The 24733-nt window shown below is 51.3% G+C and overlaps 10 protein-coding genes across 10 annotated transcripts; 5 read left to right on the top strand and 5 right to left on the bottom strand.

The window, feature by feature from the left end:
• Positions 1–673: 673 nt before the first annotated feature.
• BDQ94DRAFT_146366 (ATP-dependent RNA helicase BRR2) lies at positions 674–5848 on the bottom strand. The gene is made up of 2 exons (XM_026766809.1): positions 1424–5848; positions 674–1369 (listed from the first exon to the last, which is right to left on the bottom strand). The coding sequence occupies exons 1-2, from the start codon at positions 5830–5832 to the stop codon at positions 838–840; spliced, it is 4941 nt and encodes a 1646-aa protein (XP_026624672.1). The 5' UTR covers positions 5833–5848; the 3' UTR covers positions 674–837.
• Positions 5849–6609: 761 nt separating this feature from the next.
• On the bottom strand, positions 6610–6989 carry BDQ94DRAFT_146367 (uncharacterized protein). The gene has a single exon (XM_026766810.1). The coding sequence runs from the start codon at positions 6981–6983 to the stop codon at positions 6684–6686; it is 300 nt and encodes a 99-aa protein (XP_026624673.1). The 5' UTR covers positions 6984–6989; the 3' UTR covers positions 6610–6683.
• A 962-nt stretch (positions 6990–7951) lies between these two features.
• BDQ94DRAFT_180145 (mismatch repair ATPase MSH1) lies at positions 7952–11193 on the top strand. The gene is made up of 3 exons (XM_026773550.1): positions 7952–8343; positions 8421–9342; positions 9391–11193. The coding sequence occupies exons 1-3, from the start codon at positions 7984–7986 to the stop codon at positions 11130–11132; spliced, it is 3024 nt and encodes a 1007-aa protein (XP_026624674.1). The 5' UTR covers positions 7952–7983; the 3' UTR covers positions 11133–11193.
• Positions 11136–12214, bottom strand: BDQ94DRAFT_146370 (ureidoglycolate hydrolase). The gene has a single exon (XM_026766811.1). The coding sequence runs from the start codon at positions 12017–12019 to the stop codon at positions 11255–11257; it is 765 nt and encodes a 254-aa protein (XP_026624675.1). The 5' UTR covers positions 12020–12214; the 3' UTR covers positions 11136–11254.
• A 93-nt stretch (positions 12215–12307) lies between these two features.
• BDQ94DRAFT_146371 (uncharacterized protein) lies at positions 12308–12629 on the top strand. Its single transcript, XM_026766812.1, has one exon. It carries the CDS (start codon positions 12335–12337, stop codon positions 12494–12496), a length of 162 nt encoding a protein of 53 aa, XP_026624676.1. The 5' UTR covers positions 12308–12334; the 3' UTR covers positions 12497–12629.
• A 523-nt stretch (positions 12630–13152) lies between these two features.
• On the top strand, positions 13153–15421 carry BDQ94DRAFT_146373 (glycoside hydrolase family 76 protein). Its single transcript, XM_026766813.1, has 4 exons — positions 13153–13857; positions 13961–14205; positions 14259–14708; positions 14759–15421. The coding sequence occupies exons 1-4, from the start codon at positions 13767–13769 to the stop codon at positions 15341–15343; spliced, it is 1371 nt and encodes a 456-aa protein (XP_026624677.1). The 5' UTR covers positions 13153–13766; the 3' UTR covers positions 15344–15421.
• Positions 15422–15500: 79 nt separating this feature from the next.
• Positions 15501–17674, bottom strand: BDQ94DRAFT_55414 (MDR family MFS transporter). The gene is made up of 4 exons (XM_026776035.1): positions 17382–17674; positions 16994–17331; positions 16482–16941; positions 15501–16426 (listed from the first exon to the last, which is right to left on the bottom strand). Exons 1-4 carry the CDS (start codon positions 17610–17612, stop codon positions 15701–15703), a joined length of 1755 nt encoding a protein of 584 aa, XP_026624678.1. The 5' UTR covers positions 17613–17674; the 3' UTR covers positions 15501–15700.
• Positions 17675–18186: 512 nt separating this feature from the next.
• BDQ94DRAFT_180149 (chlorogenic acid esterase precursor) lies at positions 18187–20399 on the top strand. Its single transcript, XM_026773551.1, has 4 exons — positions 18187–19114; positions 19204–19714; positions 19769–19902; positions 19964–20399. Exons 1-4 carry the CDS (start codon positions 18597–18599, stop codon positions 20325–20327), a joined length of 1527 nt encoding a protein of 508 aa, XP_026624679.1. The 5' UTR covers positions 18187–18596; the 3' UTR covers positions 20328–20399.
• A 347-nt stretch (positions 20400–20746) lies between these two features.
• On the bottom strand, positions 20747–22373 carry BDQ94DRAFT_180151 (cytochrome P450; the record flags this gene model as incomplete). Its single annotated transcript, XM_026773552.1, has 1 exon — positions 20747–22373. The coding sequence occupies one exon, from the start codon at positions 22371–22373 to the stop codon at positions 20850–20852; it is 1524 nt and encodes a 507-aa protein (XP_026624680.1). The 3' UTR covers positions 20747–20849.
• Positions 22374–22377: 4 nt separating this feature from the next.
• Positions 22378–24418, top strand: BDQ94DRAFT_180153 (Zn(II)2Cys6 transcription factor; the record flags this gene model as incomplete). Its single annotated transcript, XM_026773553.1, has 5 exons — positions 22378–22623; positions 22755–23236; positions 23285–23331; positions 23391–24040; positions 24171–24418. The coding sequence occupies exons 1-5, from the start codon at positions 22383–22385 to the stop codon at positions 24416–24418; spliced, it is 1668 nt and encodes a 555-aa protein (XP_026624681.1). The 5' UTR covers positions 22378–22382.
• Between the last annotated feature and the right edge of the window lie 315 nt (positions 24419–24733).

Below are 24733 nucleotides of genomic sequence, written 5' to 3' on the forward strand. Positions count from 1 at the left end.
CAACTGAATTGAAGGACCCATGCTCTCTCGGCTCGGGTCCACAGCACAGCCCTAACTGGTAAAGGACACACTTGCTCGGGCTTCGGCCTTTTAACTTCCGCCGAATCATTCCCCTCCGACAATGCACAGCAGATAGTGTTCTAACCTTAAAAGGCAGGGATATGCAATATGTTGCTTCAATGAGGCCGATAATATGGAGGCTCCGAGGAATACCATACGTTAAAATCGTCTAGGACTCCGACAGAAAAAGCCCCGCCGGTCTCGATGTCAGTCTGTCGAGTCATCTCGGCTCGGGTCCGCAACAGCCATCCATCCCACCGGCTCCATATGGCTTCTTCTGCCAAGCGCGATCTTCATCATTTGACCACGTTTAAGGTATATGGAGACTGTTGTTTCTCTAGTGAAGTAATCCGCATATGTACACATAGCTACTGCATAGTGACTGAGTTATGTAAATTACGTAGAGGTGATGATGCAAGACTAGTCTGTATTCAGATTTAGTAAGGAACAGAATTGATTATGCCCTTCCTCTTAATCCTACGGAGTCACCTGATGGTCTTGGTGTCGCCCAACCAGTAGAATAGAAGTTTGTTAATTAACTCGAAGGTAAACCGATAGGGAAAATTCAAAGATCATAGGCAATTTAATTCTACTAGTAGATGCATAGTAAAAAGTCCATGACAGAGATTCAGAAGGTATGATAGTACGCCAGCAGAGTCCAAAATTTGAACAACGATTCATGTTATTCCACATTACACATATAATACAGAAATGCGAACCATAACGAAATCATTTATAATTCCCAACCCAACCGTCCAAAGAGCAGACATCCGCCATCTACTCCTCGTCTTCCTCTTCCTCGTCCTCATCCTCATCCATTCCCTCAGCAGCCCTAACAGTAAACGTAGGAGCCTGATCCACACCGACGTAACTGTCACTCATCAAGTACAGAGTCAGCTCGTGCTCACCAGGCGTAGGCACGATATATTCAAGACGCAGCTCCAATTTGCGACCAATAGTGATACGCTTGATAGCCAGCAGGTTCTTTGTCTTCTCGTCTCCGACCACGAGCCACCAGTTCTCCATCTTCTTGTTGGGGTAGAAAGGTGCGTGCACGGAGGTGTCGGGCTCTTCGTCTTCTTCGACCTCGCGCTCGATCTTGATCTTGAGGTAGCTTGGCTCGCCGGAGGTGACGCCCTCTGGATCTTCGACTTCGAAGTCCAGTTCGAGGTTGGGATACTTCTCGTTGGTGAAGGCCGCGGCTTGTGCCAATTGCCTGTTGTCCAGGCCAAGGCGCTTGACCAATGTCGCGTAGTCCTTGTTCTCGGAGGGATCCATGGCTTCCATGAACTCGAAGATATCGTTGATGCTGGTATGAATGTTAGTGATGGTGGTATGGGAGGGAGGAGATGATGGAACATACTTGTACTCGTTGGCCACCTTGATAGCGTCGGGGCCAAAGTGAGGAATCTGCTTCAGTGGGCTGTCGCGGTCCCACATGGCCTGGACAACCATCTGGGACATCTCCATGGCGTTCATGGCGTTCAGGTGGCCCTCCGAAGAGAGAACATCAACACAAGCGCTGAGCAGGTTCAGAACCTTGCTGACAATGACCTCCTGGTCCTTTGCAAGATCGATCGGCAACTGCATGCGCGAGAAGTGAGCTTGCAGCAGCACGAAGGCCTTGAAGTGCGGCGAGTCGTAGGCGACCTGCGACATCTTAACAGGCACACGGTCGTATACGCGACGTAGGATGTGGTCCTCGTGACGGCGCATCTGGATCGACTCGAATTCTGTGGCTGACGTGACAATCTCCAGGATACCCTTGAGCTTCGTGCGAGCCGACAGGGAGAGAAGGAAGGTCTGCATCGTAATGAAAGAGATATTGTAGTAAGATCCAATCATGGCCGCGTTCAAGGGCGATACACTGTCATCCTCTTCATCCAGATCAACGATCTTGGCATCCGACAATTCCTTCAGAGTGTTCTCCAGTAGTTCCGACAGGAAAGTACTGAGACCCTCGTGACTGACATCGGTCAGACCGTAGAAGCTGGGGTTAGCCAAAAGCCGGCGATAGAAATAGGTGTGGGTCATCCAGTCGATCGCATCCTGGGTTGATCCAATCGTCCTGGTGCTGATCTCTGTGACGAAGGCGTCATGCAAGTAGGCTTGCAGATGACTCTCAACGGGCAATGCTTCGTTGAGGAACTTCTTGTAGTATTCCCGCTTGACAGCTGGGACCATAAGCACACCACGGCCAATCTTATCCTCACCGGGACGAGAGGCCTTGCCGAACATCTGGAGAATCTCGCTGATAGGGTAGTCGATATAGCGATGCTCCCGGCCTTCGAAGAACTGTGTTCCCATGACAATCACAAGGTGCGCGGTGAGATTGAGCTCCCAGCAAACATCTCTGGAGGCAAGGAGGACTTGAATTGCACCGATGCTGAAGAGATGAGAGACAATGCGCTTGTCGGTAGGGCTGAGCGCTTCGTGGTAGTAGCCAATGCCGTGAGTTAGTGACTCTGCGAGGGTCCGTTCATTGATACGGCTTAGGAGGGGTGCCAGCTCATTGACATCGGCGTTAAGGAACCGGTCTTCATCATCATCAGTAGCGCAGGCAGCTAGGAGATCCATGGCGGTCGAACGAGTCTGCTTGCGGCTAGGCACGAAAACAATGGCAGGCTTGTCGGGGGATAGCTGAAGAATCGAAAGATACGCTGGCCTAGCCATGGCGAGCATAAGCGAGGGGAAGTGAGGAATGGTGAAAGACTGGATGTGAAGCTCGAGAGGCACCGGTTGGGCATGCGGGCTGAAGTTGTAGATTGTGTGCTTGTTGGCACCGATCCACTCACCCAGGTCGCGAGCATTGGCAAGCGGCACGCTCAGGCCAACAATACGCATGCCACTCTCAGTTTCCAGCGCCATAGAGTGCATACGAGAGACAACCACCTCATACACGTATCCTCCATAACCGCCGAGCATTTGGATCTCATCAGCGATGAAAAGCTGCACTGCACGGACGTTCTTACGCTTCCGCCACTGCCTGGACAAGACATCCCATTGAGTAGGTGTGGCAAGGACAAGATCGGCACGTTCTAAAAGCCTGAGGTCGGCAGTCGTCTCTCCAGTAAGCTTCACAATGGTCTTTCCACCGGCGATATTGCTCAGTCGCTTCTCCCAATCGGCGAGACGTTGATCAACCAATTCCTGGAACGGGGCAATGTAAACGGCCCTACCACTGTCTTCCTGAGTCCAATGACGCAGCAGCGCAAGCTCTGCGCAAACGGTCTTGCCACTGCCGGTAGGAGCACCGATAAAGACATTGTCATCCGTGTCGAACAGAGACTTGAAGGTCTGTGTCTGGATTTTGTTGAAGTATTGCCACTCAGGGTACAGTTGCTGGTATTCATCGCGCTTCAGTGCCTTGACTGGGGCACGTTGCATATCCAGCAGAGGAGTGTGCGGGGGGAAGCGCTCCGGAAGAATAAGCTTTTGGAAAGAAACAGCAATCTTCGTTTCCGAGTGCATCCAACGGTCCGAAACGAGCGAGATGAAGTAGTTGGGAGGCATAGGTTCGGTGATCGGAACAGTAAATTCGACAAGGTGCTCGTTCATCTCGGACTGCGCAATGTCTCCGCGGAGAAGGAACTGATCATGGAATAGAATTTCCTCTCCATCGCAATCCTCGACCAAGATCCAGAAGTCCTGCGCGTTTCCATGGAGCGCCTCGTCCCACACAAAGTTGGGGGTGATGGTCAACTCAACCCGGAGCATAGAACGAGTGACAGGCTGTACCTGCGCTTGGACTTCCAAGCGGGGGAATTTGGAAACGAGGTCGCAGACGATGCGACCAGCCTTCGGCATACCGAGAAGCTCGCCCATACGAGGAGGATCAAGGTCGAAATAACTAGCCCATGGCACATCGATTCTCTCAGCCTTCTGCAAGATGTCTCTAGGACAGGTTGGGAACTGACGCAGCGGCGTCATCGTCGGCCACATCCGTCGTTCAGCCATCTTACAGAGATTAAGAGCCGTCTTAGCCACAGATGACCAGCCCTTCTTCAGGGAAATCTCAAACAGAGCGCGCAGAATACGTCCAGCCGACTGTGTGACATAAACCATATCTGCCATAAGCGCCAGTCCCTCAAGCTTGAGTCTGGAAATATAGGCCTGCAGGAGCACGTTAATCTTCGAATGAGGCTCGTCGATGCCTTCCTTGACGGGAACAGGCACACGTCCCAGCAACTTGGCAAGCTCGAGCTTTTCATCTTGACGGACTGGAATGTACTTAAATTCGTCACTCAAGGCGAAGATACGGAAGAGTTCGATGGGCGTGATGGAGGGCTGGATGTGCTGAGAGTACGTCAACATGGAGTTGTGGCCAATATAGTAATGAGAGGCGATGCGTCCAAGCTCAGTCGACTGCAGGCGTCCCGTCTTCTTGTCGTACTTGACAAGGCCTGCCCGCTCCAAGATGACTGCTGCAGAGTGGACAAGATCGACACGCTTCTGCTCCAGTGCCTCGTCCTCCTCGTAATCGGCGCCAACACTGTACAATCCGGGTGAACGAAGCATACGGACAAACAGATAAGTGTATCCTAGCCAATCCACACCCTCGTCGCGCGTGCGAATATTGCCAAGAACGATCTCAGCATTCATATTATCCGCAAGCTTACTCATAAGCTGACTCTCGATCGGCAGCTGCTGGTTCATAAGCGACAGATAGTACTGAATCTCAGTCTGCGAGGTAATAATAATACCCTCACCGAATGTGTCGTACTGAGGTCGTCCAGCTCGTCCCAGCATCTGGAGAACATCTTGAGGGCTAAGTTCAACCCAGCTACCCTTTTCAGGGGAGTAGATCTGGGTACCCTTGATAATGACGGTATGAGCAGGTAGGTTGACACCCCAGGCGAGCGTTGCCGTGCACACAAGCACTTGGATGCTACCATCACTGAAGAGAGCCTGAACTGAATCACGGTCCGCAAGACTCAGACCAGCATGGTGAATACCGAGGCCGTAAGGCAGAAGATCTTTGAGGGAGGGATCGTCCACGGTCTCGGCTTCTTCGGCCAAGATGGCTCTGCTTGCGGCATCGCTTCGCAGGATCTGACCAATGGTCTCCATTTCAAGAGCCTTGTCCCTGATGTACTTGGCGGTTTTGGCGGTCTCCTTTCGAGAGTGGACGAAGATAAGCATCTGATTCCTCCGCTGTCCTACCTGCTCAAGCACCTTGTTATAGCAAATATCGTTCATCGTCTTCAACTGCTTGATAGCCTTCTTGTCGGTAACACCAATGAACTCCTGCTTCAGCGGGCATGGCCTATAAGACCCGTCGAAATGGAAGAGACCCTTAAGGGGATCGACGCGCAAAAAGCTTGCAACATCACGATAGTTAGGAAGGGTAGCACTGAGACCAACAATTCGCACAGGGTCACCGGTCTGTTCGACCTTGCGAATCGTTCTGCTCACGATGCTCTCGATGACAGGACCACGATCGTCGTGAAGAAGGTGGATTTCATCGATAACAACAAGACGAACAAGCCTTGTGTAGCTCGTTTCCGACGCCTTTCTTGTAATAACATCAAACTTCTCGGGGGTGGTCACAATAATTTGCGTTTCAGCAATTTGCTGCTTGGTGAGCTGCCGATCACCACTGAGTTCAGCAACCTTGATGCCATACGGCTCCAGTCGCTTGCCGAGGTTTCCGACTTGCTCCTGAACCAGCGCCTTCAACGGAGAGATGTAGATGATCTTGAAGTCATCCAACATGATCTCACCTGTTTCAGGGTTGCGGTTCTTTCCGATTTCGCGGAGAATGGTGAGCATGGCAACATTCGTCTTGCCTGATCCTGTGGGAGCACAGACAAGCATGTTTCCATCGTCATGGAATGCAGATGGGAAGCACTTGGACTGGACCCGATTGAGCTCCTTCGCACTACCAAAGCCGACACGAGCCCACTCGGGCAATTCGGTGGCCGGGATGTTCTTCTCGCCTGGCTCTCTCTTTGCCTGCGGAGGAGGCACATGGATCTCCTCGTAGCCCTTGAATGTCCGCTTCGTAGAGCCTTGTGGCAGCTTAACGTTGGGGTTCGTCATCAAGTGGTTGCCCTGGTGGAAGACGAGGTTTTCCAGGTTAATCAGCCTCTTCGGCTGCAGTCCCCTCACCAGTCCTCCCTCGGTTGGCTTCTCTTCGGCTTGTTGAGGTGCACTAGGAACATCCACATCCATCAAATCCAGCTTGATCTTCTTCTCTGGCCGACCTGCACCTTCAGAGCGAGTCGATTTACCCCGGATCTCGTCCAGAATCTGGCGATGTCCAGCTTCAACCATCTCACTCTCTACCAGGTGGCGGGCGTCTGCATCCTCGGCCACTCGACGCCAGCGAGTGACCCAAACGATCTTATCCCGATTGGTGACCAGTTTGGCGACAAGATCGGGGTTCTCGTAGTCGAACAATTCCATCAGGTCGTTTTCTACATCACGTAGAGGCCGCTCCGCGCCGTCCTCGCCCTGACCACCAAGAATCTCAAGTGCTTGGGTAGCCTTTTCGTGTTGTATGTGGGCATCAGAATATGCAGCACCAATTTGACGCTGAAGCCAATAGGCATCAATCTCCCGGGCAGGTATCGTTGATCCCTTGTCTCGTCGATCTGCATCCCGGCCCACGCCACCATCTATTACCATCTCTTCGGCCTCCTCGAGGCCTTCAAGATCTGCCTTCTCAGTGGTTGTCTCGTCGATTCCAGTAGCTTCTTGTTGATCGGCCTCTTCATCCTCTGACAGTTCATCGTCATCGCGTATCTCGTCCACAGTGCCCATGCGCTCGTCGTCCTCATCCTCCTCGTCGAAAACAACGGCAACACCTTGGCGCTCATCCAATTCACCTTCGCCTTCACCTTCCAATCCTTCGCCCATCTCTTCGTCTTCGTCCTGCGCGTCGTAGTCCGTAATCTTCTTGCCGAGGTTGACGAGCTCATTGAACTCCTTAGGGTTCATCGAGCTTCCGAGCAGATCGTCGATCTCCTTCTTCTTGTCGAAGTCTTTCATCTCCTCATCCTTGAGCAATTCCAGCACTGCATCAGCGGCACTTCGGACCACTTCGTGGGGGACATCGCCAAGGTGGGTCGCGGTCATGGTGAGAATAAGGTCGTAGGTAGCTCGGGTGGCAGGCGTGCGTGGACGGTACTTGAGGCCCTCAACAAGGGCATCTGCGGCAGAGAGAATCCCCTGGCCTCGTAGTTGTGCCGGTTGACCCCGTTGGGTCTTCCTCTGTTCACGGGCAAGCACATCCTCACCCTCTCGGATCGCACCGCGCTCAATGTCCGTCGGGCCGACGGTCTTCTTCTTCGTCTTTGGCGCATCATCACGCGCCATTCTCCCGCCCATCTCCCGAATACTTATGCGACCAGCGAGCGACTCTGGGTCTCCGGTGGGTTCATCGTTGACGCGAGAGATGAAACGACGGTCCGCCTGGAGAACCAGGTTGGACATCGCCGAGTACTTGTATTGAGAAATATTCTGGTCCGCCATTTTGATGGTATATTATAACAGAAACAATAGAACAAATGGTAAAGCGAACGTGCTGCGACGGTAATGTGTCGACTGGGCTCGGTGGAGCTCAGGTTCAGCCGGCGCGTCGAGACACCTGCGACGGGTAATGAATTTCGTGACGGTATGGGATCCTAAAAGGCTTCACAAACCTGGACCATCCTCCGGCAGCAAACAAGCACAGGGGTCGGCGCAAGGTTGCAAGCTGCTTGGGAGGAATTGGAGGAGTTTGAGTGAGTTGCGTTAGAGAAGTCGCGGGAAGTTCTTGTCAAGCAGATTTGCGTGGCAAGGCGGGAAGGTTTGGCGAGCGGGAGCCTGAGGTATACACCCGCTCGCCGCTTTTCTGCCGCGCTTCTCGGCCTGCCATCACATTGTATAGTTGCGTAGTCCCTTTCTCCCAACGCGCCGCAGACTACGCGCTTTTTCGGGATGATGCGCGCTCATGGACTACATATGTCCTATTTGTGTCACTCTCAAGCTCGTCTTATTGCTAGACCTGACATTTTCCCACCTTATCGTTGCTATGTACACAGGACCATATGTCATCATGCCCGGCGACCGTCCACGCTCCTGCCCAAGGTAACTTGTTATTCAGTGTCGCGGCGAAATGCCAAAACGAAGACTACTGTAAAGTTGAAAGATCTGCCCCAGGGTGCTTTAAAGCTGCAGCCTTATCAGGAAGTGGTGGACGATGCTCCCAAGTATCCGGCTGTCGTGCAAGGACATTGGAACAATATGCAGAAGTTCAAAAACTGCGTGATCTTGACTAGAGTAGGCGGCTTTTACGAGGTATGACTACCGGCTTTATGCTACTTCTACATCTATAAAGTCTAGGTCTTCCAGAGGGTACTCCTAACTAGTCTTAGCTCTATTTTGAGCAAGCTGAAGAATTCGCTCCGTTGCTCAACCTTAAGCTTGCCTCCAAGAAAACCAGTGCGGGCCCTGTCCCTATGGCTGGTTTTCCTTTCTTCCAGCTAGACCGTTTTCTAAAGATCCTTGTTCAGGACCTGAACAAGTACGTGGCTGTCAGCGAAGAATTCCCAAATGCCGCAGAAGACAAGCTCCGATCCGGGGGTCTTCTCTTCGATCGTAAAGTGGCCAGAATCATCACACCTGGCACATTAATCGATGAGAAGTTCATGGATCCCTCCGAGAATAATTTCTTATTGGCCGTCTACATTGATAAATCTTCGCTGAAGGAGCAGTTAATGCAACAGGATGCCTCATCCTCGCAACAGCACGTTCTTTTATCCGCGTCCCAGAATGTAGGCTTGTCCTGGTTGGACCTGTCCACAGGCGACTTCTTCACGCAAGTAACTACAGCACAGATGCTGCCGTCTGCTATCGCCAGGATTGGCGCCCGGGAGATACTTGTAGACCAAGGTCTTCAGGATGTAATCGGGCAGGAGCTGCAGTTATTGATTGGACACGATCAACGATTAATGACTTTCTTCCAATTTCCGAAAAAGGTTGCGCCCATGGCCCGATGGGAAGCTATGCTTGAAGCCCCTGTGTCAGACGCCGCCGCAGAAACCTTTACGCGTGAAGAGGTCGCCGCCGGGTATAGTCTCTTGGAGTACATCCGGGTACAGCTGCAAGGCTTGAATATGAAGCTTCAGCCTCCTCGTCGCCGACATTTAGACGAGTCGATGAGTATCGACCGAAATAGTTTAAGAGGTCTAGAAATATTGGAAACTGCCCGTGATGGCTTCGGGAAAGGAAGCCTTCTTCATGCCGTGCGGCGAACTTCTACCAAGAGTGGAGCACGTTTGCTGAGAGACCGTCTTAGTATGCCTAATAACCTCCCTTGGTTTCTATAATCTAACATTGTGGCAGCATCGCCTTCCACCTCTTTATCGGTAATCAACGAACGGCTTGACCTTGTTTCCATATTCATCGAAGACCGCGATCTGCATGACAATGTCATCCAGTTTCTAAAACGCAGCTATGATGCCCAACGTCTAGTACAGAAATTTACACTTGGTCGGGGTGACCCTGATGATCTAATCTGCCTTTCGAGGGCAATTGAAGCCTCCAAGGAAATCCGACAGGTTTTATCACGAAAGTGGCATAGCGAGGCTGACAGTCAAACCAAGCGCAGCATTGGGATTATGGTCGACCGAATCCACATGGATGGGCCTACAGTCTTAGCTGACAAAATACTGACAGCAATTGACGAGGAAGGACTGCTGCAGAAGCAACGCATTGAGGACGACACAGCTGCAGAGGCAGCACTTCTAGCACAGTCTGTCACTCTGAATGAGGGTATCCCAGAGGACATGGCCGCACTACCAAAAAAAGTCAAGACGAAAAGCAGTGATCGGTCTAGCGCATCTACGGATGAGGGGACGATTGCCGATACCTGGATCATGAGGCGAGATGCAAGCCCGGCTCTAAGTGAACTCCATCACGATCTAGAGCAATTACATACTGCAAAATCGGAGCTAACACAGCGTCTTCGCGAGTCGGTGGGCTCATCTGCGTTAACACTCAAGTGGACTCCGGGATTGGGTCACATATGCCATGTCAAGGGGGCTAGGATTACCCAAGAATCATTGGAAGAACTTGGAGTAACACGGAATGTCTCGTCCACTAAGTCAACGAGGTCGTTCTACCTACCTGCTTGGACGGAACTAGGCGGCCAGATGGACCAAGTGAAAACCCAAATCCGTCAAGAAGAACAAGTTATCTTTGAGCATCTGCGTAGGGAGGTTATCCTTAACCTTGTCAAGATTCGACGCAATGCGGCCGTTATGGATGAACTAGATGTCGCGTGCTCGTTTGCCACTTTGGCTCAGGAACAGCAACTAGTGCGCCCAATCCTCAACGAAGATAAAAGTCACAAGATTGTAGGCGGACGCCATCCCACAGTCAAGCTTGGGCTCGAGGAACAAGGGCGACGGTTTATCAGCAACGATTGCTTTCTCGGAGGCCCAGAGCGGATCTGGCTTGTGACCGGACCCAATATGGCAGGTAAAAGCACTTTTCTGCGACAGAACGCACTGATCACAATCCTGGCCCAGGTCGGCTCATTTGTCCCTGCAGCGTATGCAGAGATTGGCTTGGTTGACCAGATCTTCAGTCGCATTGGGGCCGCTGATGATCTGTTCCGAGACCAGTCCACATTCATGGTCGAGATGTTGGAAACAGCAGCTATTCTCAAACAAGCGACGTCACGCTCGTTTGTCATCATGGATGAGGTCGGGCGAGGGACCACGCCAGAAGACGGAACTGCCGTTAGTTTTGCATGCTTGCATCACTTGCATTATCACAACAAATGCCGGACACTGTTTGCGACTCACTTCCATGTCCTTGCCGATATGACCCACGACTTTGACGCTCTCGGCAGATACTGCACCGATGTCAAAGAATCCGCCTCTGGATCATTCTCATTTATTCATCGACTACGGAAAGGTGTGAACCGCGAGTCGCATGCTTTGAAAGTCGCCCAGTTGGCTGGACTACCCAGGGAGGCCATTGAAATGGCAAAGAACGTGCGTCAGCGATTCGCCAACCACAACGACAGCCCACATTGGGATGAAAATTCGGCACCAAAACATACAGCGAATGGAGCGTGAAGCTGTCTATACTATCAGTAGCCTCATAAATCATTCACAATCTATGTACATTAGCCATTTTGATAAGAAGGTACAATGAACCATATCCCCCGCAAGAGCTCCAACCCTTGCCATAAGCGTTCTCAAAGCTTCGCCAAAGCCTTCTTCGTCCCCTCACCCGAAACCTCCACAGCGATCCCCTCCCCAAATCTCACCTCCTGACAATCCTCATCCCCAACCCCATTTATAAACTGCACCACCACGAAATCCACCCTCCTCTTCCCAATAACCACCATAGGCGCATGCCACGTCCCAGCCCCATACGTAACAGCCTGACCACCCCTAGCGACAAATGCCCTCAAGCGACTCAAATCCGGCGGATCAACCACGCTCACAATCTCCCCCTCATCCGTCCTCGCAGTAGCCGTAGTGCCCTTCAACGACGGCGCCACAATAACCAAATAAAACGGTTCCTCTTCCACTTCGCCTCCCGCGCCTATCGTCTTCACCTGACTCGACAAATCAATTGGGGTGAAAGTCTGCGTAGTGAAGGGGTGTCTTTCCAGAATGCGCACATCAACTACATTCACATTCTTATGAGCGACAGTGCGTAGTTTGCGCGGAAAGCACGAAAACATAGTCATGCGGGCGGAAGAGGGCTGGCCGCTCGGAGCGGTTGAGTAAGCATCTGTCATTGGCCCGATCGGGCTGTACTTCAGAGCGGAGGATTGATTGGCGAGGACGGGGACGGGGGTTAGCGTCTTCAAGGTACTCTCTGGTGGAGGAGTGGTGATGTTGCGAGCTAAGGGGGATGTTATTGCTGTGCCGAAGTCGGAGAAGGCCTCTGGGGTGAGGGGAGCGGGGGTGAGGTTGAGCAGTGGTGTGGTAGTGAGGGTCGGTGGAGGCATTGTTGTATTGGCAGTATATAACTTTCCGGTTATTTGCAAAGAAAGTAATGTACAGTTTGGAAGAAGGATTGAAGTTAAGGGACCTGCCCGGATAGATGATTGAGTGTTTGATAAATGGGAATGAGAGGAGAAGGGATGAATTGAGGTGATGGGGTGATGATTTGTTATCTACCCCAGAGGGCATCGGGAGTCGCCGTCATTATCGGCGCTAAGATCGGCGGTCGGAAGGGGCCGACGTCAGATTGATTGAGTTGGAGAAGAGGATCAGAGCAACGTTTATCTGCTATAGAAGATTCTCCTACTGTTGATAACATCATGTGTGGTTCTTGGGCATCCCAGTTCTTGTTCTGGGCCTGTTTATTTTTGGGTACTTACTTCTTCCTCCTTACCGGAAGTTTAGCACTCTTTCCGGGCCCGTCACTTGCATTCTCGCATATTGAGTTGCGGGTCGCAATGCAAGGGATGACGGGCCTTTAAATGCTTAACAAGTGTCATTTAACGACCGCATTTATTTTGGAATGTCCCGGTTTCAATGGTTGTCACTCCCAAAAGTGATCTCTATAAGGTCAGGTGATCGGGTTCCTCTACCTTCCTCTTTTTCTTCCGTCTGTCTTCACCTCTTCGGCTTCGCTTATACAATGTCATCAATGTCCTCATAATGCCACTGAGTCTTTTTACAGTCAATCAATTGAAATCAGAGCGATGCAATTGATAATCACATCAAGTGAGTGACGGGTGTCGGATATTGGGTACTACACGCACAGCATCGTCACGGTTTAGCTCTGAGTATATATTTGGAGATAAACTACCTAAGCTGAATAGTACTAGTACTTATGGTCAGTCAACTGATAAAGGCAGGTGAAGGAATGAAACTGGAGGTCTCCACTATCATCTTGACACACATTGATTCTTCTCCGACAACAGCGATAGCGAAGCCATCAACTGCTCTACCATTGATGCTTTGAGCCCGTTAATATTTTGCCAGGATTCTTCAGCTCCTTCGGACGTGCAGAACCGGCTGAGTCAGCTAATGGACTGCCACGTGAGGCTAAGCCTCTGACTAATCGGGGCGATCCATCGGGGCTGGCAGAAAGCCAAAAAAGCGACGAGTAAAACCGACTTCACAGGAGTGGATCGGCAGTGGAATCTCCCGGTCTGAAAGCGTTATCGCGCTTCGCTTCGGCTCCACAGAGACTCGTCAGTAGTTTAGATTTTGGATGCCAGTTCGTCTGGGCATCTTTCTCGGCGCGATCTTGTCCAATGCTCTGTTGGAAAAGAGTGGATTCTCCCACTTGAATTATGCAATCAAAATGAGTGTCCTCATCAGCTATCAAATGATAGTCTGGAAACACAATACTGAAACCAGGCCATCATCGGGATTTTGGTCTGCTGTGTTTCTTGGGTCAATAGTGTGACGCATCAGGTACCGGAAAAAGAATTTCGAGCTAGCCGTAGCTGGTTTGAGGTCGGACTTAAGGCATGGAAAAATTATTCGGACAAGAAATGGCAGCTTGTTGGTTGACGTACGCTGGTGCGGTGGGTGACGACTCCGGCTTAGGCAGTCACTTTCTTGTTGGCGCCAGTTCAATCTCATAAGGTGAACTCTTTGCCCGCCAGTGCCGATCCAGTCAAAGGCGTTGAAATGCCTTCCCCAGTTCGCTAGTCTTCGCCTCCTGTTCGCTTTCGGATTTCCGTTCCTTATCTTGTTTCGATATCCTGTGATTGCGCCGTCGTTATCTTCCTTCCAATGGCGGGGAATCAGTGGCTAAGATGTGTGCTGGTCCTGGCCCTGGCGGTACTTGGGGTCCAAGGTATCAGTCTTGATATCAGCAGCGAGGGTAGGTGGTTCTGAAGCTGTAGTTGCTAATCGGGCCTGATATATGGTTCATGGCCCATTTCCCGCAACTCAAATGCAGGTGAACCTAACAGCTTTATTCACAGATTCGATCAAAAATGCAGCATCAATCGCCGCCTACGGCATGATGAAGCACTACAAAGGAAACGAGTCCGGCGAAATTCCGGGCAAGATCCCCAACACTTGGTGGGAAGGTGGCGCCATGTTCATGACACTCATGCAATACTATCACTACACGGGGGATTCCACCTACAACAAGGAAGTCATCCAGGGCATGCAGTGGCAGGCGGGCGATTGTGACTACATGCCGGCGAACTGGAGTAGCTACATTGTGAGTTCCTCGCTTTATGGCAGCCCCTTTCCCCTACTAATTGAGGAGTTCAGGGAAATGACGATCAAATGTTCTGGGGCTTGGCCGCTATGACTGGTGCTGAACTGAACTTTCCCGACTCTAGCGATGGGTACTCCTGGCTTTCTTTAGCACAGGGTGTTTTCAATACCCAGGTCGCCCGCTGGGATAATTCTACCTGCAACGGGGGTATGCGGTGGCAGATTTATACCTACGAATCCGGTTATACCATGAAGAATGCCATTTCCAACGGTGGTCTGTTTCAATTATCGGCTCGTCTGGCGCGCTATACCAGCAACCAGACCTACTATGACTGGGCAGAGCGCATCTGGGATTGGTCGGTCACGACGCCACTGTTGAGCAACTCAACCTGGAACGTCGCAGACTCGACGTCAACCACAAACGACTGCAGCACCCAGGGCGATAACCAGTGGAGCTATAACTACGGCGCCTACCTAGGAGGAGCCGCATACATGTACAATTACGTAGGTAGACCCACCGCATTGAGAGACGATCAACTCCTAACCTATCACAGACCAACGGTACCAGCACCAAATGGATGAACGCTGTCGATGGCCTGTTGAATCGCACCTTGAACAAGTTCTTCCCCGCAAGCCACGGCGGTGAAATCCTGACGGAGATTCTATGCGAACCGACCGAGGTGTGTAACGACAACGAAATCATCTTCAAGGGCCTGGTGTCTGCCTGGCTCGCCTACACAGCCTTACTGGTTCCATCCACCTACGATAGAATCCTGCCCAAGCTGCAGGGATCTGCCCAGGGCGCTGCCGCAACTTGCACCGGTTATGGTAACAATACCTGCGGTGTGCGATGGTGGAACAGTACCTGGGATGGCTGGAGCGGTCTCGAGGAACAGATGAGCGTTACCAGCGTCTTCTCGTCGAATATGATCGCCTTCTCCAACTCCTCGGCTGCACCGTTGACCTCCAGCACGGGAGGCAACAGCACCAGCAATCCATCGGCCGGAACCGATGACAGCTCCGATGACAAGACAATCCTAAGCACGATTACCACGGGAGACCGTGTGGGAGCGGGCATCGTGACAGTTGTTTTTGCTGGAGGATGGGTAGGGTTAATGGCATGGTTGATGCTCGGTTAATCATATTATTGGTTTTAATTCTGTATATATTGTGTAAATATTTAGACGAAGATATGCCTGCAAAAGCATCATGCAAACACTATATTAATATATAAGAAGAAGATTCATATAGCACTGTTCGGGTGTAATGTTTTCTAGAGAATTAGTCCAATGAATGCGCAGTGATTGAACATTCTTGTATGTATGTACATGAACTTGTATTGTAATTTCCAAAAACACAGTATCTTGTATGGTATATAGATTGAAAAAAGCATGAACTTTTAGACATTATCCCAAGACAATAGCTGTTGGTTGCCAGATAGATAATAACCAGACTAACAAGCCACGAAAACACATAGCACTTTTCTAAAAAACGGCCTATTGTTCCGACACGGGTTGCTTCTCCTTCAACCCCGTCTTTGTCTCCACATGCTCCTCGCTAAGATGCTGACGAGTGATAAACGCACTAGCAACAAACCCACAAGCAGCCAGACAAGCATACATTATCCACATATTACGAAGACTCCACGCATAGGCATCAGCCACAGCGTGTCGCTGGGTCGGATCCTGGACCGCGCGGACAGCATTGACATTAGCTGCCGCCTCCGTGCCGGAGAACTCAGCCAATAACGACGAGGACAGTCCCGCTGCCTTGAGGCCGTCTTGTCGCATGTCCATGCTGTTCTGGAACACAACACCCCCGAGGACTACGGACATGGCCATTGCGACGTTGCGGATGAAGCCGAAGGTGGCAGTTGCGCTGGCGGTGTTGGCTTGGGAGATGTTGCTTTGGAGGGCGAGGAGAGGTGGGAAGAAGAGCATTCCGCATCCCATGCCGGCGGTGATTTGGTAGCCGACTATTTTCCCGAGGGAGGAGGTGGCGCTGTAGTTGGTGAAGAGGCCCGTTCCAAGGACTACGAGGGCGGTGCCGGCCCAGATGATTTCGAGGTACCGGCCGGTTCGGTGGATGAGGAGGCCGGAGAAGAGACTGAATGCTGCTTCGGTTAGGACGAAGGGGAGGATCAGAACTCCGGAGCGGAATGGGGTGGATTCTTTGGCGGATTGGAAGTAGAGCGGGAGGTAGTACTCTGCGCCAAGGTAGGCCTGGTGTGAAGTGTTAGCAGTGTGATGATATGATGAGGTTGGTGCAAGGTCGTACAAAGCCATGTGTGAAGTCGACCAGGAAGCAGGCGACGTTGGACCGGTTCCTGAATACCCCAAGTGGCATAAGGGGGTACTTAGCCAGCTTCTTTTCACTGTAGATGAAGGCGAACGACATCAGACAGCCAAAAACAATAAGACAGATCACCTTGGGGGAGCCCCAGGGGAATGTGGCGCCGCCAAAGTCCAGGCCCAGTAGTAGTAGGATGATGAGTGCGAGCATAGAGAAGCTCCCCCACCAATCCACGGCTCTGATTCCGGCCAGGACCGGGGTTCGTGGATTGTGTATATCCAGGAAAACATAGAGCAGCACAAAGGCTGTTCCACAGACGGGAAGATTGATCCAGAAAATCCACCTCCATGAAACAGATTGGGTGAAAGCCCCACCCACGATCGGCCCTAAAGCGCCAGCAATTGCCCAGATGAATTCAATCAATCCGAGGAACAGACTGCGCAATCTGACTCCATATCAGCTATATACCAGGGTGGGAAGTTGTTAGACAATAATACCTGACGCTGAACAAGTCAGAAATGGTGATGGTGATCAGCTGGATGAGACCACCACCAGCTATACCTTGTATGCCACGGCCGGTAATCAGCATGGGCATACCATTTGCTTTGGCGCAGATGATCGATGCTACAAAGAATAGAGCAACGGCTGAGAGAAGGATAGGCTTCCGCCCCCAGATATCGGACAGATTGGCCCAGATATTGGAACTGGCGGCATTCGCGAGGAGATAAGCACCACCAATCCATACATATCCGGATGCTGAATGCAGATCGGCCGAGATCGTCGGTGTAGCAGTAGCCACAATGGTCTGATCCAGTGCAGAAATAAAGAGCGCAAGCTACTTCTTATAAGCAGGTTGGAGACTTATTGGGTAAAGAGAAAACACACCGAAAGAGCGAGCATAGTTGCAAAGATCTTCCAGTTACTGCGAGGTTCAGGCGTTCCAGATTCGGACTGGAGACCCTGTGGGGGAACCCTTTCTAGATCTTGTGTATTGGATACTATATTCTCCGAACCGCACTGGTCAGGTCCATAGTTCTCGTTCATGGTTCCCGACGTCGACAGCTCAATTGGCTGCTGAACAACACCACTCGATTCTTTCGCGGAAGTCGACGCCATCAGGACCTCTCTGTCACCATAAAACCGGGGATTTGACTCCGGTTAGTGAAGATCAACTGGAGAGTCGAGGAAGGGCGAAGTTGGATGCAAAGCGAAAAGATTGAGTCACGGCTGTTTGCTACGTTTGTCTGTGTCTTGGCCCGGCATTCCGTTTGCCGGTCGGCTCTTCTGGTCTGCTACATCTTCATACATTCATTCTGGGGCAGTTGTCTCTGAAAGAGAAATACGCAGGTGCTCAAAGATGTTATAGTAATGCTCTTCTGTGCTCTAGTGATGGCATAGAAGTAGAAGGCATGCGGCAATGTGCTGGGGAAGATCGATCCACCGACTTACTGACAGCCCTCGGGTCTCCACCTTCTGGCGCATAAACCCATGGGCAAGGAAGACATGCGCTGCAATACTCATTAGGGAATACGGAAATGTGCAATTACCGCCATTACCAGCAAGCTGGCGCGAGAGGCCGTGCATGTGTTCCTTATTGACGATCAGTGCTCCCGCCGGCTTTGTTCTTTTCCCCAAGATGCTCCGCCAGCTCCGAACGGCCTTTGAACAACCACAACATTGGTGTGCATCGGCTATACGGAAAGGAGTGCAGCGACACGAGGTGTCTACTAAGTCGAAATAGGCTTGAACTCCGCCAGCTCGTCTGTTGGAGGGATCCCACCAGACTATTCCTTTGAAGAGTTAGAATCAACCCCTTGGACCAATGCGGGAGACCCTGGAAAGTCCCTTCCCCAGTTTTCGGGGATTCTCCGCGCGTGGTCCATCGGCGAATGTGGAGTTGACGGCACAAATGACGCATTGGCGGCCAATGCAGAATCTACTAACTTGACGGCTTCGGAAAAAAGTAGGCCATCAAGCATCATGCTATCAAGAGCTTAGAAGTATTAGTATGGCCGTATGTCACTTCATCATGGCGTTGAGGTTGTTGCTTTTCTGCTATCGACCCAATTGAACCTCCCCAGTTGAAACTGCAGCTTAAAAATGGGGTTAAAAGCCTTCGGCTTCATCGTTGCTGCAGCTCAGCTTTCTGCAGCGACTGCAGCAGTATCTCGTCTGACTGTTGATACGACTGTTGGGCGACTGTATGGCATGGTCAATGGTTCAGCCCCAGATGTTGCGCAGTTTCTTGGAGTTCCATTTGCAGCACCTCCTGTGAATGAGCTACGGTTTGCGCCTCCCCAGACGAAGCCTGCAGAGGCTATCATTGATGCCACGAAGATCGGCCCATCTTGCCCGCAGTATCCATTGACTACTAAGACTGACCCGTCTGTGTACACGTTTGACTCTCCTTGGCTACAACCGTATGGACCGACATCAGAGGATTGCCTGACTCTCAATGTTTGGAGCCCATTGCATGCCGTCAATGACACGGACGAACCATTGCCTGTGTTGATCTGGATGTTTGGCGGCGGGTTCTATGAAGGAGGACTATTGACGAATGGTTTTGATCCGAGTAACTGGATCCAAAGGACACAGTCTCATATTGTCGTTGCCATCAAGTGAGTTTTTCTCCAAAGTGAAAACCCTTGGGGGATTTGTGATGCATGTTTCGCCTTGATTGCTTTGAAACTGATCCCTTGCACTCTAGTTACCGGGTCAATATCTTCGGCTTTCCCAACGCTGCCGGCCTGGCAGAGATCCAGCAGAACCTAAACCTTGGACTTCTTGACCAAAGATTTGCTGTTGAATGGGTTCGAGATAACATTGCTTCCTTTGGCGGAGACGCATCCAAGATAACCCTCTGGGGCCAGAGCTCTGGAGCAGCCAGCACGGACTACTACAACTACGCTTGGCCCGATGATCCCATTGTGTCTGGCCTGATTATGCATTCAGGCAGTGTCTTTGCTACCGGTTCCAGTGCGGACGTTGAGCATACGAACTTCACCTTTGTAGCTGAGCACATGGGCTGCGGCGATCTCTCCCCTCGAGCAGAGTTGGCTTGCATGAGAAACGTTAGCGCAGACTCTATCATTCAGTTTTATGAGAACTACACCTTGTACTCGACCGGTCCTACTCTGAAGTTCACGACTATTGTGGACAATGTGACCAAATTTGAGGACTACACTGCTAGGGCTTATGCAGGAAATTACTCTAAGCTTGTAAGCAGCTATCGTCTATGAACTTCGTTCTATGCTAACTGTATCACCATCAAGCCTGCTATTTTTGGCACAAATGCCAATGAAGAAGCCTCCCTGGTTGCCTGGGCTGGGCCCCAAGGTCCAAACATGACCTACGTCCACGAAGAGACTGTGTCCACCCATCTCTGTCCGGCAAACTACAACGGGCAGTGCGTTTACTCCATTTTTTTTTCTTTTTTGGCTCCATACTGATCGTTACCAATAATATAGTCTCCGCTACAACACATCCTCTCTCTCCTTCCGCTACTTCAATACGGCCAACTTTAGCAACATTTCACCTAGACCTTGGGAAGGAGCTTACCACAGCTCCGAGCTTCCATTGCTGTTTGGGACGTACTCGGAGTATGGCGGACCCGCTACGCCTTTTGAGACCGCTGTAGCCTCCCACTGGCAGGATCTGTATCTTGCTTTCATGCGGGATCCGGTCAATGCGCTCCCGGCGATGGGATGGCCTGCGTACCATCCTGATGGTTATGCGATGATGTTTGCTGCCAATGGGACCGTTACGAGTCTGCTGCCAATGAGTACCTTGGAGACCCCGTGTGCTGGCATTCCTGAGCCAACCATAGGATGAGAGCAGTAGCTGCGCTGCCAGCACGGGTTGAGAAAAAGCCGAACATGGGGCAGAAACCAAACGCATGTACATAGTTGATGGCTTATACTAAGTTTAAAACAGCTTGGTTATTCAATAGTTGCATCCTGAACCACAGAAGCGAGCCTATCGAAAATTTGTAGTATTACATCCACGGCACCCAATACTACATCCCCTCCCATCGCCCCCATCTCATCAATCTCCCACCATCGTGATTGAGTTGGTCTGGAGAGACTGTATAGCCTGGAAGTGCACGACGTGGCATGATTGATTTCTTCTACTACCACTTTCATGTACAGACCACCGTCAAGGATGAGGGTTAATGCAATAATGAACTGATCTTTGATATTTTCCTCCACATACTGTATATGTATGTTTTAAGGTATCATAGTAACATTTGCCTGTCCCACAAGACCAAATACTTCCATACAATGAAACACGACTTTCACATAACATATCTCCCCTATCATCAATATTTATATTTCTATACCCAAATATCGCAACCTACTCCCGTCTCGTGACAACAACAGGCAAACTTACCGTATGCGCACTAAACGTCTCCATCACCTCCAACTCCCACCCATCTTCCCTTAACGCGAAATCATACCTCCAGGCCAACGCTGCAATAACCAACTGCATCTGAAAATAAGCAATATTCCGTCCCAAGCATCCCCTTCCTCCCTGCGAGAAAGCCAGAAACCCACGCTGCATGTCACGCGCGTCAGGCTGCAACCACCGCTCAGGGATATAGCGCTCCGGATCGGCACCGAAGATATCCGGGTCACGATGGACAGTATACGTGGATACAGAGACAGTGGTACCTTCGTCCAGCCACTCGCCAGATACCATCATGCCTCCTTTTGGGACAACGCGAGGAAGACCACCACGGATAGAGGGACGAAGACGTAGGCCTTCGTCGATGCAGGCGCGGAGATAAGGAAGATTCTTGACGAGGTCGTATGATATGAGGGCTGATGGATCGGTTTGAGGTAAGATTGCATCTGCAAGTTCTGCACGAAGACGTCGGACTATATGTGGATTGCCGGCGAGGTACCAGATGATGCTGGTCAGGGCAATTTCAGTGTTCCCGCCGGCGGCACTGAAGAGGTTTTGGGCCTCTGTCACTAGTTCGCCCAGTTCCAGACACAGGGGGCGCTCGTGGTTCCTGTCCCAAAGGAGCGTGGTCATGAGATCGTCTAGTGGTGGGAGGCCTGCGTCCACACGCTCAATATCCATGTTTACTCGTTCGCGCACAAAGTGCGTGGTAATGTGTTGGAGCTGAGTGCCGTGCTTCCAGCCTGAATGCCAGCAGGTTAGATGCTTGAGCAGGGACCTGAGTCGTGGTGCCCATCCGAGGCTTGTGGAGATGTGCAAGGTGCTACTGAGCAGATGATGAATCTCGCCTGTGTACGGGGTCCCAGCTGGTGTTTTGATAGGGACACTGGTGCTGCCTCGCTCTATAAACTGGGGGTCGTGATGGAAGAAGGTGACAAAGATGAGGTTGTACATCAGGTGCATCATTATCTGCTTCATGTCCACTTCTTTTCCGTTCGCAGAGTCCAGTATGTGGAAGACACGCTGCAGATGGTCTTGAACCACAGGCTCGAGCTCTACAATACGTTTCTGGGAGAAGGCGATGGCAAATCGCTTTCGTTTGATGCTGTGAACGTCTCTATCCTGAGCGTCGGATACGTTGAGATGAGTTGAGTTGAAGGTCTGGTAAAAGTCATCTTTCAGCGCTGGTGTTCCGTGGCCGTAAATGTCACGGATTGCTTCGGGCGTTGAAAAGGAGATGTTGGTTGGGCCGACTCGGACTATGCTGCCGTATTTACGGTGTGCTTTGTGGACGGCAAGGGTGCGCGTACGAAGGTATTGCTGCAATACTCCCCAAAGATCGGTTATGGGGGCGACTGACACTCCCGGGAAGCGCTTCAGGCCTTTGGGGTCCCGCAGGTAGGTGTATATTGGCGCGAGGACGACCCTGAGAACGATTAAGATATAAACCAAGACTATGATCTCTTTGTACATGATGCCTATATGACAGATCCAGCTCAACAAGCAATATTTGGCCTTGGCCTCTTGCTACGCATCCAGAGTCCAGATGAAGCTGATATACTTGCAACTCTCGGCGCCGAGTTGCCTGATCGGGAACATTGCAGCAAGCCAGGGCTACTCCAGACTTCCCCGCAAAGGAAGAAAAGACCGAGCATGTCCTTCCATCAAACTTATTGCCATCGTCCTCCCGAATGCTGGAAAGATGCGCAAGAAGACCTGGTAGGTTGTCTCTTGACTGCATGGATGTATGCTGACCAAGAGAACGCAGTCTGACATGCAAATCGCGCAAGGTGCGATGTAAGGACCCTATGAACTCGGACCTTATGCTGGCTCTATAGAGCTGATCCCTCACAGGCGATGGTGTCCAACCAGTTTGTGGTCGTTGCTCGAAGTCTAATCGCTCCTGTCGCTACGCTCAACGTCGCTCTGGGGCCATCGCCTTCCGACATAGCAGATTGTCGACCCTGGTAGCTCAAGCAGAAGTGTTCACCCAAAACGATAAGAATAACGCCCCAGTCTCAACACAGCCCCCCGCATCTCCTCCTGTAGTGGCAGATACCAGTCAAGTGCCATCAACGTCTCCATTCCTTGCTGACCCGGTGGTCTCTGCTACCCTCCCCGTAAACGATAGAACCCTACCGCATAATGTCATACGCTATCCTACCTCCGAGTCCCAAGGAGCAGCATCGATTTCATTCCTCCCACGAACTCCGGGCACATCTTCGCCGACTGCGCCAATCACCAGGTGCCCTCTATTCTACAGACATGCGCCTCGTGCACTGACGACCGCCGAGGGCGAACTATTGCACTTCTTCGTGCAAAACATCGGACCCTGGGTACACACACCCATCTGATAGTACGATCATATCCTGACATTCCAACAGCTCGACGTTACTAGCCCCGAGCGCCATTACACATATACAGTTCCTCGGTATCAGCCAGTCCATATCCATCGTTAACGCAAACTTAACACTAACCCCTGAACCATAGACTATCCTTACAATGCACTCTACTCCACACAGCCATCATGGCCTGCTCCGCCCACATCCTCCGCCTCCTCAACCCTGAGCGAACCGAGCTATCAACCGAAGAAGACAGATACCAATCCACATGCATCAACCTCCTCATCCCCATCCTCAACGACGTAGGCTCAGCAGTTCAAGACGAAGCCGTGCTCGCCACCATCACCATCCTCCGCATGTCCGAGCAATACGACGAGTATCACGTTGATCGCCAATGCCACCTAGTCCCAGGTGCATTCGCGCACCTCGACCCTTCTGTGCAAGCATCAACTCGCACGGGGGGTCTCCTACAAGCGACCTTCTATTCCTACGTACGGGCTGACATCCGCATGGCCATTCTCGGCCGCTGCAGCACCAAGTTCTCCGTAGCTAGCTGGCCACTCGACGAGAGTTATCCCGAGACAGACGCTGACTGGGCAAATAGGATGACGTGGCTGCTCGTTCATGCTATTAATCACTGTTTTGGTCGTGAGTGTCCGGGGTTGTTGCCGAGGGCACAGTTAGATGAGCTTATTGATGCCTGGAGGATTAATGTGCCTGATACGTTTGAACCGTATTACTATGAGGAGCAGGAACGGGACTCCTTCCCGGTGATTAGGTTGCTTTGTCCGTGGCATAGTATGTTCTTCCCTCACACACCCCCATTTCCCGACTCCTTCATGGAGAAGAGAGCTAGTTACATGATAGCTTCCTTTCCACATATCCACCCAGCTAACAACGATCAATACTGAATGAGATGGAATAACAGTCGTCGGCCTCCAATTCTACCACACAGCCAAAATCCTCCTCGCTTCGCACTTCCCACCACCACACACTAACATCAACACGACCAACACCCTAACATACCACCACCATCTTAAATCCACCATCCTCCCACACGTCCACGCCCTCTGCGCGATTTCCTTCTCCAACGACCACTTCGGATGCAGGATTAATGCATCTCATTGTGTCGCTATGGGTGAATACCTAACCTTTATTTTGTTGAAATATGATTAAGTCTGGAACTAATAATGTGTGGCTGGAGTACAGGAGCACAATTCCTCACAGGACGAGGGGATCAGTGGCGCGTAGTGGAGTATTTCAGGATGCTGGGGACGGAGAATGCGTGGCCGAGTCGGGCGTGTTTAGAGATGGTGGGTGTGGAGGTTGATTTAGTGTAGGTGTTATATATGTTGGAACCTGTAGAGTGATCCTGAGGGGTGAGTTGGTTTGTTTGTGTCGATAGTCTTGTCTTTTTGAGGGAGAAAATTGAGATACTCACGGGATAATGGGTAGGAGGTATCAGGGGTGATAATGTTGTAAACGTTTCAT

This window comes from Aspergillus welwitschiae (genome assembly GCF_003344945.1).
Source record: "Aspergillus welwitschiae strain CBS 139.54b unplaced genomic scaffold BDQ94scaffold_22, whole genome shotgun sequence".
Taxonomy (NCBI): Eukaryota; Fungi; Ascomycota; class Eurotiomycetes; order Eurotiales; family Aspergillaceae; genus Aspergillus; species Aspergillus welwitschiae.

What these genes read in the sequence shown, in the direction of transcription:
- BDQ94DRAFT_146366 (XM_026766809.1), bottom strand. Translation starts at nt 5,832, where the DNA reads ATGCTCACCATTCTCCGCGAAATCGGAAAGAACCGCAACCCTGAAACA. An exon ending in AAGGTGGCCAACGAGTACAA is followed by an intron (nt 1,370 to 1,423) that starts GTATGTTCCATC and finishes CATTCATACCAG; the next exon opens with CATCAACGATATCTTCGAGT.
- BDQ94DRAFT_146367 (XM_026766810.1), bottom strand. Translation starts at nt 6,983, where the DNA reads ATGAGCTCGTCAACCTCGGCAAGAAGATTACGGACTACGACGCGCAGG.
- BDQ94DRAFT_180145 (XM_026773550.1), top strand. Translation starts at nt 7,984, where the DNA reads ATGATGCGCGCTCATGGACTACATATGTCCTATTTGTGTCACTCTCAA. An exon ending in GAGTAGGCGGCTTTTACGAG is followed by an intron (nt 8,344 to 8,420) that starts GTATGACTACCG and finishes AACTAGTCTTAG; the next exon opens with CTCTATTTTGAGCAAGCTGA. An exon ending in TTTGCTGAGAGACCGTCTTA is followed by an intron (nt 9,343 to 9,390) that starts GTATGCCTAATA and finishes ACATTGTGGCAG; the next exon opens with CATCGCCTTCCACCTCTTTA.
- BDQ94DRAFT_146370 (XM_026766811.1), bottom strand. Translation starts at nt 12,019, where the DNA reads ATGCCTCCACCGACCCTCACTACCACACCACTGCTCAACCTCACCCCC.
- BDQ94DRAFT_146371 (XM_026766812.1), top strand. Translation starts at nt 12,335, where the DNA reads ATGTGTGGTTCTTGGGCATCCCAGTTCTTGTTCTGGGCCTGTTTATTT.
- BDQ94DRAFT_146373 (XM_026766813.1), top strand. Translation starts at nt 13,767, where the DNA reads ATGGCGGGGAATCAGTGGCTAAGATGTGTGCTGGTCCTGGCCCTGGCG. An exon ending in CGAACTGGAGTAGCTACATT is followed by an intron (nt 14,206 to 14,258) that starts GTGAGTTCCTCG and finishes TGAGGAGTTCAG; the next exon opens with GGAAATGACGATCAAATGTT. An exon ending in CCGCATACATGTACAATTAC is followed by an intron (nt 14,709 to 14,758) that starts GTAGGTAGACCC and finishes AACCTATCACAG; the next exon opens with ACCAACGGTACCAGCACCAA.
- BDQ94DRAFT_55414 (XM_026776035.1), bottom strand. Translation starts at nt 17,612, where the DNA reads ATGGCGTCGACTTCCGCGAAAGAATCGAGTGGTGTTGTTCAGCAGCCA. An exon ending in CAACTATGCTCGCTCTTTCG is followed by an intron (nt 17,332 to 17,381) that starts GTGTGTTTTCTC and finishes TATAAGAAGTAG; the next exon opens with CTTGCGCTCTTTATTTCTGC. An exon ending in TCGACTTCACACATGGCTTT is followed by an intron (nt 16,427 to 16,481) that starts GTACGACCTTGC and finishes ACTTCACACCAG; the next exon opens with GCCTACCTTGGCGCAGAGTA.
- BDQ94DRAFT_180149 (XM_026773551.1), top strand. Translation starts at nt 18,597, where the DNA reads ATGGGGTTAAAAGCCTTCGGCTTCATCGTTGCTGCAGCTCAGCTTTCT. An exon ending in CATATTGTCGTTGCCATCAA is followed by an intron (nt 19,115 to 19,203) that starts GTGAGTTTTTCT and finishes CTTGCACTCTAG; the next exon opens with TTACCGGGTCAATATCTTCG. An exon ending in CCGGCAAACTACAACGGGCA is followed by an intron (nt 19,903 to 19,963) that starts GTGCGTTTACTC and finishes CCAATAATATAG; the next exon opens with TCTCCGCTACAACACATCCT.